The 12140-nt window shown below is 46.3% G+C and overlaps 1 protein-coding gene across 6 annotated transcripts in view; it reads left to right on the top strand.

Moving 5' to 3' along the window:
* LOC139563421 (mitogen-activated protein kinase kinase kinase kinase 5-like) overlaps positions 1-12140 on the top strand; it is a 130833-nt gene that overhangs the window by 65257 nt on the left and 53436 nt on the right. For 3 of the 6 annotated variants that reach the window (XM_071382078.1, XM_071382079.1, XM_071382077.1), the window contains exon 15: positions 6743-6880. The exons of 2 other annotated variants lie outside the window; for them this stretch is intronic. In XM_071382078.1, the coding sequence (XP_071238179.1) occupies positions 6743-6880 (138 nt within the window). The remainder of the gene's footprint in view (positions 1-6742; positions 6881-12140) is intronic. One more of the 6 variants, XM_071382080.1, reaches the window with a different exon arrangement.

Below are 12140 nucleotides of genomic sequence, written 5' to 3'. Positions count from 1 at the left end.
TGTAAGCAATAGGTTGTGTAGGTCATGTAAGCAATAGGTCGTGTAGGTCATGTAAGCAATAGGTCATGTATGTCATGTAAGCAATAGGTTGTGTAGGTCATGTAAGCAATAGGTTGTGTAGGTCATGTAAGCAATAGGTCGTGTAGGTCATGTAAGCAATAGGTCGTGTAGGTCATGTAAGCAATAGGTCGTGTAGGTCATGTAAGCAATAGGTCGTGTAGGTCATGTAAGCAATAGGTCGTGTAGGTCATGTAAGCAATAGGTCGTGTAGGTCATGTAAGCAATAGGTTGTGTAGGTCGTGCCAGAGTGTGTTTTTATTAGTAACACAGAAGGTAAGGTGTGTTTTACTGTCAAAAAACAGTCAGTTGGTCCGGTGTTTTTCTGCATATAGTTTGAATGTCATATAAAGTGCTGGGAATAGCCAGGGTCCGCGTGGCGCCTATCGAATAGCCAGGGTCCGCGTGGCGCCTATCGAATAGCCAGGGTCCGCGTGGCGCCTATCGAATAGCCAGGGTCCGCGTGGCGCCTATCGAATAGCCAGGGTCCGCGTGGCGCCTATCGAATAGCCAGGGTCCGCGTGGCGCCTATCGAATAGCCAGGGTCCGCGTGGCGCCTATCGAATAGCCAGGGTCCGCGTGGCGCCTATCGAATAGCCAGGGTCCGCGTGGCGCCTATCGAATAGCCAGGGTCCGCGTGGCGCCTATCGAATAGCCAGGGTCCGCGTGGCGCCTATCGAATAGCCAGGGTCCGCGTGGCGCCTATCGAATAGCCAGGGTCCGCGTGGCGCCTATCGAATAGCCAGGGTCCGCGTGGCGCCTATCGAATAGCCAGGGTCCGCGTGGCGCCTATCGAATAGCCAGGGTCCGCGTGGCGCCTATCGAATAGCCAGGGACCGCGTGGCGCCTATCGAATAGCCAGGGTCCGCGTGGCGCCTATCGAATAGCCAGGGTCCGCGTGGCGCCTATCGAATAGCCAGGGTCCGCGTGGCGCCTATCGAATAGCCAGGGTCCGCGTGGCGCCTATCGAATAGCCAGGGTCCGCGTGGCGCCTATCGAATAGCCAGGGTCCGCGTGGCGCCTATCGAATAGCCAGGGTCCGCGTGGCGCCTATCGAATAGCCAGGGTCCGCGTGGCGCCTATCGAATAGCCAGGGTCCGCGTGGCGCCTATCGAATAGCCAGGGACCTCGCGGTGCGATATTCTCACGATTCTATATGTTTTGCGATTCAATACGGTGATTTTATTGCGTTTCGATGTTCCAAGCATATTGCTCACCATGTGCCTGCTGCAGAGGGACAAGAGAGCCATGAGAAAACAAGTTTTGATCAGCCATGGAAATAAAGATCCTGAAAACAAATTGTCTCCCTATTTAAAAAGAACATTGGAAAACAAGCGGTACTGTCAAAACGATACGATATATCGTCAAAGATAATATATAACTATCTATTCATCCCCGATATGGCCAAAATATCATATTATTACCGTATTTTCTACATTTTTGACGTTATTTTATGTTTTAATAAAAGTTATAAATGTGCTTTATGAGTAAGTAGTGAGTGGCCCTAGGGTGGCAACACACACACACATATACAGTGGGGAGAACAAGTATTTGATACACTGACAATTTTGCAGGTTTTCCTACTTACAAAGCATGTAGAGGTCTGTAATTTTTATCATAGGTACACTTCAACTGTGAGAGAAGGAATCTAAAACAAAAATCCAGAAAATTACATTGTATGATTTTTAATTAATTAATTTGCATTTTATTGCATGACATAAGTATTTGATACATCAGAAAAGCAGAACTGAATATTTGGTACAGAAACCTTAGTTTGCAATTACAGAGATCATACGTTTCCTGTAGTTCTTGACCAGGTTTGCACACACTGCAGCAGGGATTTTGGCCCACTCCTCCATACAGACCTTCTCCAGATCCTTCAGGTTTCGGGGCTGTCGCTGGGCAATACGGACTTTCGGCTCCCTCCAAAGATTTTCTATTGGGTTCAGGTCTGGAGACTGGATAGGCCACTCCAGGACCTTGAGATACTTCTTACGGAGCCACTCCTTAGTTGCCCTGGCTGTGTGTTTCGGGTCGTTGTCATGCTGGAAGACCCAGCCACGACCCATCTTCAATGCTCTTACTGAGGGAAGGAGGTTGTTGGTCAAGATCTCGCGATACATGGCCCCATCCATCCTCCCTTCAATACGGTGCAGTCGTCCTGTCCCCTTTGCAGAAAAGCATCCCCAAAGAATGATGTTTCCACCTCCATGCTTCACGGTTGGGATGGTGTTCTTGGGGTTGTACTCATCCTTCTATTCCTCCAAACACGGCGAGTGGAGTTTAGAGCAAAAAGCTCTATTTTTGTCTCATCAGACCACATGACCTTCTCCCATTCCTCCTCTGGATCATCCAGATGGTCATTGGCAAACTTCAGACGGGCCTGGACATGCGCTGGCTTGAGCAGGGGGACCTTGCGTGCGCTGCAGGATTTTAATCCATGACGGCGTAGTGTGTTACTAATGGTTTTCTTTGAGACTGTGGTCCCAGCTCTCTTCAGGTCATTGACCAGGTCCTGCCGTGTAGTTCTGGGCTGATCCCTCACATTCCTCATGATCATTGATGCCCCACGAGGTGAGATCTTGCATGGAGCCCCAGACCGAGGGTGATTGACCGTCATCTTGAACTTCTTCCATTTTCTAATAATTGTGCCAACAGTTGTTGCCTTCTCACCAAGCTGCTTGGCTATTGTCCTGTAGCCCATCCCAGCCTTGTACAGGTCTACAATTTATCCCTGATGTCCTTACACAGCTCTCTGGTCTTGGCCATTGTGGAGAGGTTGGAGTCTGTTTGATTGAGTGTGTGGACAGGTGTCTTTTATACAGGTAACGAGTGGAGAACAGGAGGGCTTCTTAAAGAAAAACTAACAGGTCTGTGAGAGCCGGAATTCTTACTGGTTGGTAGGTGATCAAATACTTATGTCATGCAATAAAATGCAAATTAATTACTTAAAAATCATACAATGTGATTTTCTGGATTTTTGTTTTAGATTCCGTCTCTCACAGTTGAAGTGTACCTATGATAAAAATGACAGACCTCTACATGCTTTGTAAGTAGGAAAACCTGCAAAATCGGCAGTGTATCAAATACTTGTTCTCCCCACTGTGTATATATATATATATATATATAATATAATTATATATAGGTTTTGTTTTTCCCCCCTTTTTGGCTCTTTTCTAGCGTTTAAGCGTAATAATGGTTTGCCATCTGTTTTAAGAGCCCCTTTTAAGATCAATGGTATCAGCTGCTTTGAATCTAGACTTTTGTTTTTCTTCAAAACAATTGAATTGCAAGGGCCTCGTTCCTGCTGCTGAATTCTATGCTTTTATTTTGTTGTTAACCAATTAGCAACACTTTAGAGATGCACTTTGCTCAACGTCATACATGAGTCGTTGCAATATTCACTCATCCCTTGATTGTTACAAAGAATCCTCAACTGTAATCCAATGGTTACCATAACATTAATGGTTTATATTTGCTTGTGTTTCTACCTCCTCATTATGGGCTTCATGTGTTGGGTTTGAATTGCTTAATGTCTCCATTTCAAGTGAAAACACTTAGTCAGGACTAATGCACAAGTCTGTAATAAAAAAACGGGTTTACTTGCACAATAATATCCTGATTGTAAGATTTCAAAATATAATATAATATATTCAAAATTATTTAAATGGGTCTTTCTCCATTCTGATTGTTTTTGGTTGAATTGAACCGTATAAAATATTTTTCTGCATTTCCTGCACTCATTTCACATCATTTCCACACGGCCACGTAGGGCGATGTGATATGGACAAACTATCAAGGCTTTATTTTGAACCACTTGTTGCAATTTGCAATTTGACTTGTGATTTTAGATCAAAACACTTGGTTGAAATCATGGAAATAGAAGGATTATTCTAATTCTATAGTTAGTATATAATAGTGGACACTTTGACATGTTGTTTAACATGACAACAAATTAAAATGCCAGGGAGGAGTTATTGTAACAGGGTAGGAACCTAAGTGTTTACTAGGGGACCCTTCAATATTTGGCTACGTTGAATGTTTTCTCTCAGCTACTTCATGTAGCCAACATATTCATACTTCGCATATTCCTCTTTTGATTTAGAAGATATTGTTGCACAAACAACATGCTGATTTAGGTCTACACCAGCACTGGTATTATCAGTCTGTTTAGCTAGTTCCGTTTGCTCTGACTCAGTACATTTATTAGCTAGCTAACTAGCGATTAGCATTAGCAGCTAACACGATTTAGCTTAACTTGCTAAGAAAATACAAACTAGCTGTTTGCTGATGTAAGAAACACAAACTAATAGTGTAATTATAGAACGCTAGTGGATTTATATTAAGAAGCAACGTGAAAATAACATCGTTGTCATCAACATTGTTTCATGTGCTGCATTGACCAGCAGACTGAACGCAAGTGTCTCGTCGTCAAGCAACAACTAATGCGCTCCTTGAGTGACAGGGGGCTGGGCTAGGTCTGTGTGGAAAGAGGTGTGGAGAGAGAGTGAGAGCAGAGATGGATGACTCAAGTAGCAGAGTAAACTATAAAAATGGACGTTGCACACGGCGTGTCACATTTAACAAACCAAAACATTCAAATACCGTAATAGAAGGTAAAGTAAAAACCCAAAATCGGTCCGTGCATCAATACCAGTATATAGTAAAATACGGTATTCCGCCCAGCCCTATTTTCCCCCCCATCAATAGACATGTAATAGTGTGTGTATACTTGTTGTTTTTTGATAGGTTGTAGTATTACTTAGGGCTGTTGCAGTGATCGTATTACCGCCACACCGGCGGTCACGAGTCATGAAGGCAGTCAAATTCCACGTTACCGTTTAGTCATGGTAATTATTCTTCTCCAAGCTCTGATGCTGCTGATGGTCATTAGTAGCCTACCAAACTTGCTTAACTGCCTGGTACTCAGCAATCTATTGTCCCTCTAATCAGTCTGACATCAATGCAAATGTAATGGAACATCTAATCAAACACTTCATGAGAGCCCATGTTGCACAACATTTCTATAGGATATGCAATCGTACGAGAAAACAGACTGATGGCCTCTATTAAAAAGAGGAGGGTCAGCTTTCTATAGGCTAGGCCTACTATATTTATTTGTCAACTTTCCTAATATTAAGCACAATGCTTATATTTACAACAGGAGTATAGCCTACCTGGTTGGCATGAAAATAAACCACAGGGAAAAGCGTCCTCCATTCACTATTTTATCGCATAGATGACATGTATTTTTGGTCCCGCTGCCCCTGTTTCTGGCCAGGTGCATGATAATAGTCCATTTCTAAATCAAAACAAATTTCACACATAAACTAAGTAATATATGTAAAGACAAGATTAAATCAAGAATAGTCTGATGGGTGACAACATTAGCATATCACTTGTGAATTGTATATTTTCACTTGTGAATGATGCCCAGTATAAAAAACAATGCCTTTTTTCTTTCAACTTTTTCGAATCATAGTCACACACCTCATGTAGCCGAGCCCATAAGCCTGTATGTTTTAATAAGGTTTGTATCAAAACTAAAGTGGCCAAATAACTTCTTAAAATTAACAAACCTGGCATTACCAACTTCTTTCAACCAATACAATCAGTCATTGTGAAATGAGCACATTAATCCGCTTTACAAGGGAGTTTCAAGTTTGGGGAAGATCATTTTCACCATAATTCACTTGTAGCCTGTGAGAAAGACCCGATCACGTGATGGAGGGGGCAGCACCCCCACTGGCCGCAAAAGGCATGGATTTTTTTACGGTGCATTATGGCCACACAAAGGGAATGCCGCCGGGAAATTCAAGGCATTATCAGGTGCTTGTCAAATTGTGAATGAGAGACTGATGAAGTGTGTACAGCCTGCACAAAAACAAAGCAGAGCTCATGCCTTTTCAAGCGACTTTTTTCAAATCCTCATTAGTCGCATCATGCAGCCTTACAATGTATTACAAATCAAAACAGATAGTCTAATGTTTGTAGAACAACTAAAGTTACATTAATAACTTTAAATGCAATGCTCAACACAGAATAGCCGCATGTGCGCACTCCCTCAAATCATTTGGAGAAAATATCCTTTCTATTTTATTCAGCTTTGTTCAGGTGTGTTCTTCATACTATAAAATAATACTATGGAATTCTAAGCAAATCTTGTCTGCCTAATGAACTAGTGTAGCCCACAGCCATATGGCCTAGCCAGATCAGGGCCTAACATAAGGACAACTCAGAGTATGCTATTCTGTTCTTTTGAAATAGACCACATTTTCTTCATTATAGACCTGTCTAAAATAAACAATGGATTCATTGTGAAGGTTTAGGCTATATTAAATGGATTTATTAGACTTTTTAAAATGTAGATGTTCCAAAGGTCTGCATCAGTGGCTTGTAGGCCGTGTGGAAGCCAGGAGATACTAAATGTGTTCATGTTAGTTAACGGTCAATTACCGTGAGACCGGCAGTTATTTGCTTGACAATCACCGGCTGACGAAATTTGTGCCCGTCACAGCTCTAGTTGTACTCACTTTAGCTGTGGTCTGTCTGTCTGTCTGTGCAGTTCAGTCCCTGTTTGAGCTGTTTTATGTTGTTGTTGTTGACCTGTCATCTGTTGTTGTTGACGAACTTGTTGATTGTTGTTTGACGGTTGTATCTGACTTTTCCTCTACTCACCATGAAGCAGCAGAAAACGGGAATGATGCATCTCCAGGAAGGCCGTGCTCGAAACCTGGCCCCCCTAACTATCCTGCTAGTTTCCATAGCTACCCTATCTACGCTACAGAGGAGACGGACAGGGCTGAGGACAGGGGGGACCCAGGTCAGTCAGAGACAGTAGTGAGATATTAGTGTAGTGTGAGATAGTAGTGGGACTTCTCCGTCTCGTGTGTGTGCCCATTCCTGTCAGCAACACGTAGAAGTGGTGTAGAGTGCAGTGTTCGAACTGATATGATTCTGAATTTCATTGTTTCAAATAGGAAAAGTAATCGCTCATCTGAAGATACTGGTTTCAGGTGCGTGAGACATTTTCAACTATGCCTTGAAAGAAAAAGCCTGCGCAAAAACAAAAACAAAGCTGAGCTCATGCCTTTTTCAAGACACTTTTTTTTTTTTTTTATAGTTGCATCGTGCAGCCTTACAATGCATTACGGCCACACAAAGGGAATGCCGCTGTCAAATTCGAGGCATTATCAAGTGAATGAGTGACTGAAGTAGTGTGTACAGCCTGCGCCAAAAAAACTATGCTGAGCCTTTTCAAGCTACTTTTTTCAAAATCATCATCAGTCGCATCATTCGACTAATGATGAGCGGTTTAATTTCAACTTTACTGCTTGAATTGTGTGTGTTGGCCTGACTCATTCCAGTTTGCATCAGAACCTCAGAGAGACTGAGGGCAGTTCCTCATAGCTGTCATACTTTGGTTGTCTCTCAAATGGTAACCTATTCCCTAAAATATAGTGCTCTATTTTTGACCAGATCCCTATGATAGTGGTAGGGGGTGTAACGGTACACGTATTCGAAATTCAAATCTTAACTGGCACATTTCAAACTGTCCTTTTGTGAGGCGCAACCGGGGAGCTAGTTCTGTACGATGGCGAGTGGTAGGGTCGATGAAACAGAATTGAAGGATCTTTCGTCATCATTTTACATCTGATGTTCGGGAACATTTCAGCGGCGATTGACACGGTTGTGGATAAAACGTTAACAGGATGTGGCGACTGCTCAACGAGAATAGCCTATGCAGTGGCGTGTGTAGCTTGTTGTCATCAAAGCGGAACAACAGTCATAGAGCCTCCGAGTTTGTGGCAAAGCGAGTTGGGAGATTAAAAGTTCAAGGAGAAGGATATGCTACAACGACCAAGAGCCAACAACCAGGCTACTACTTAATATTCTGAAAGGAGGTGGTGTCGTTTGTAACTATGACGGGGAGGAAGCGTTTAGCTAGCTATCTTAGCCTGGACTAGCTAATTTAGCTAGCTATCTTAGCCTGGACTAGCTAATTTAGCTAGCTATCTTAGCCTGGACTAGCTAATTTAGCTAGCTATCTTAGCCTGGACTAGCTAATTTAGCTAGCTATTTTATCCTGGACTAGCTAATTTAGCTAGCTATCTTAGCCTGGACTAGCTAATTTAGCTAGCTATCTTAGCCTGGACTAGCTAATTTAGCTAGCTATCTTAGCCTGGACTAGCTAATTTAGCTAGCTATCTTAGCCTGGACTAGCTTCTCTCGGTTTGATAGAGTCAAGACGGGTACTACGTAATCATATTGGATGATGAATAACACAGCTATGACAAGCAAGAAGTTAGTCTACTGGCGTGAGTCGGGCATGGTTGGTTGCTGTCTCTGACTATCCCTCCCATCTTGCTCCCCGTGTCAGTCCCTCAAAGTACACGCACTGAAAGGCCCCTCCCCCGGCTGCTTGAACAGCACCTCTCTCTCTCTCTCTCGTGCTTTTATCAGCTCTGGTTAATGAAGTAGCTTACAAAATGACTTTTTATGCTGCTTCCCTCATTCGTACTGGACTGGGTCTGGATCCGACCAGGTCTGTACGGAACTGGTCTAGTTGTCCTTCGGGTCCATTCAGAACAGGTCTCTATTTTTTTTTTAAGTACATTTCTGCATATCTATTTCGGAACGGTGACCTCTACTCGAGAGGTTCAACATAGCAGTTCCTGTCACAACATTGTGAATGCTGTCACTGAAGTTAAACTTGGGCCACACAAGGTGCTTTTTAGTTTTTAGTTCTTTGCCAAATAAACAAAAATGATCTACAGTAACTGTTAGCATTCTCGTGTACCGTAACTTTACCGTAACGTAACCCAAAACCACAATACGTACCGAACCGTGGGTGTGGTGAACTGTTACACCCCTACTATATAGGGGATAGGACACAATTTTAGATGCGGCTTTGACTCAACAATACAGCAGAGTTTTGCTCTTTCTCTGTCAGGTGTCTTCATAGTCGTCATTGTACAAGTATGTAACCTACCTTACTGGTTTACTCACGCTACACAGTAGCTCAATATACTCCTGTTTGTTTGTTTGTCTGTCTGTGTATCAGCAATGCAACAAAAGAGATGATTAGCTTCATGGCAGGTTTCTGTCGCCCTTGACAGTGTCACAGCAAGGAGCATGTTGCTCTGAGACATGTTGAATCCTGTCGTGGCTGCTTTGTTTCTCCTCAACATCCCAAATGGCACGTTCCCTATATAGTGAGGAGGGCACTACGTCCCTATATAGTGAGGAGGGCACTACGTCCCTATATAGTGAGGAGGGCACTACGTCCCTATATAGTGAGGAGGGCACTACGTCCCTATATAGTGAGGAGGGCACTACGTCCCTATATAGTGAGGAGGGCACTACGTCCCCATATAGTGAGGAGGGCACTACGTCCCTATATAGTGAGGAGGGCACTACGTCCCCATATAGTGAGGAGGGCACTACGTCCCCATATAGTGAGGAGGGCACTACGTCCCCATGTGGTGAGGAGGGCACTACGTCCCCATGTGGTGAGGAGGGCACTACGTCCCCATATAGTGAGGAGGGCACTACGTCCCCATATAGTGAGGAGGGCACTACGTCCCCATGTGGTGAGGAGGGCACTACGTCCCCATGTGGTGAGGAGGGCACTACGTCCCTATATAGTGAGGAGGGCACTACGTCCCCATATAGTGAGGAGGGCACTACATCCCCATATGGTGAGGAGGGCACTACGTCCCCATGTGGTGAGGAGGGCACTACGTCCCCATATAGTGAGGAGGGCACTACGTCCCCATATAGTGAGGAGGGCACTACGTCCCCATATAGTGAGGAGGGCACTACGTCCCCATATAGTGAGGAGGGCACTACGTCCCCATATAGTGAGGAGGGCACTACGTCCCCATATAGTGAGGAGGGCACTACGTCCCCATATAGTGAGGAGGGCACTACGTCCCCATATAGTGAGGAGGGCACTACGTCCCCATATAGTGAGGAGGGCACTACGTCCCCATATAGTGAGGAGGGCACTACGTCCCCATATAGTGAGGAGGGCACTACGTCCCCATATAGTGAGGAGGGCACTACGTCCCCATATAGTGAGGAGGGCACTACGTCCCCATATAGTGAGGAGGGCACTACGTCCCCATATAGTGAGGAGGGCACTACGTCCCCATATAGTGAGGAGGGCACTACGTCCCCATGTAGTGAGGAGGGCACTACGTCCCTATGTAGTGAGGAGGGCACTACATCCCCATATAGTGAGGAGGGCACTACGTCCCCATATAGTGAGGAGGGCACTACGTCCCCATATAGCGAGGAGGGCACTACGTCCCTATATAGCGAGGAGGGCACTACGTCCCTATATAGCGAGGAGGGCACTACGTCCCTATATAGCGAGGAGGGCACTAGGTCCCTATATAGCGAGGAGGGCACTAGGTCCCTATATAGCGAGGAGGGCACTACGTCCCTATATAGTGAGGAGGGCACTACATCCCCATATAGTGAGGAGGGCACTACGTCCCCATATAGTGAGGAGGGCACTACGTCCCCATGTGGTGAGGAGGGCACTACGTCCCCATGTGGTGAGGAGGGCACTACGTCCCCATGTGGTGAGGAGGGCACTACGTCCCCATGTGGTGAGGAGGGCACTACGTCCCCATGTGGTGAGGAGGGCACTACGTCCCCATGTGGTGAGGAGGGCACTACGTCCCCATGTGGTGAGGAGGGCACTACGTCCCCATATAGTGAGGAGGGCACTACGTCCCCATGTAGTGAGGAGGGCACTAAGTCCCCATGTAGTGAGGAGGGCACTACGTCCCTATGTAGTGAGGAGGGCACTACGTCCCCACGTAGTGAGGAGGGCACTACGTCCCCACGTGTTGAGGAGGGCACTACGTCCCCGTATAGTGAGGAGGGCACTACGTCCCCATATAGTGAGGAGGGCACTACGTCCCTATATAGTGAGGAGGGCACTACGTCCCTATATAGTGAGGAGGGCACTACGTCCCCATATAGTGAGGAGGGCACTACGTCCCCATATAGTGAGGAGGGCACTACGTCCCCATATAGTGAGGAGGGCACTACGTCCCCATATAGTGAGGAGGGCACTACGTCCCCATATAGTGAGGAGGGCACTACGTCCCCATATAGTGAGGAGGGCACTACGTCCCCATATAGTGAGGAGGGCACTACGTCCCTATATAGTGAGGAGGGCACTACGTCCCTATATAGTGAGGAGGGCACTACGTCCCTATATAGTGAGGAGGGCACTACGTCCCTATATAGTGAGGAGGGCACTACGTCCCTATATAGTGAGGAGGGCACTACGTCCCTATATAGTGAGGAGGGCACTACGTCCCTATATAGTGAGGAGGGCACTACGTCCCTATATAGTGAGGAGGGCACTACGTCCCCATATAGTGAGGAGGGCACTACGTCCCCATATAGTGAGGAGGGCACTACGTCCCCATATAGTGAGGAGGGCACTACGTCCCCATATAGTGAGGAGGGCACTACGTCCCCATATAGTGAGGAGGGCACTACGTCCCCATATAGCGAGGAGGGCACTACGTCCCCATATAGCGAGGAGGGCACTACGTCCCCATATAGCGAGGAGGGCACTACGTCCCCATATAGCGAGGAGGGCACTACGTCCCCATATAGCGAGGAGGGCACTACGTCCCCATATAGCGAGGAGGGCACTACGTCCCCATATAGCGAGGAGGGCACTACGTCCCCATATAGCGAGGAGGGCACTACGTCCCCATGTAGTGAGGAGGGCACTACGTCCCCATGTAGTGAGGAGGGCACTACGTCCCCATGTAGTGAGGAGGGCACTACGTCCCCATGTAGTGAGGAGGGCACTACGTCCCCATGTAGTGAGGAGGGCACTACGTCCCCATGTAGTGAGGAGGGCACTACGTCCCCATGTAGTGAGGAGGGCACTACGTCCCCATGTAGTGAGGAGGGCACTACGTCCCCATGTAGTGAGGAGGGCACTACGTCCCCATGTAGTGAGGAGGGCACTACGTCCCCATGTAGTGAGGAGGGCACTACGTCCCCATGTAGTGAGGAGGGCACTACGTCCCCATGTAGTGAGG

This window comes from Salvelinus alpinus, chromosome 34, assembly GCF_045679555.1.
Source record: "Salvelinus alpinus chromosome 34, SLU_Salpinus.1, whole genome shotgun sequence".
NCBI classification, from domain to species: domain Eukaryota; kingdom Metazoa; phylum Chordata; class Actinopteri; order Salmoniformes; family Salmonidae; genus Salvelinus; species Salvelinus alpinus.
This window is presented reverse-complemented; position numbering and strand designations above follow the sequence as displayed.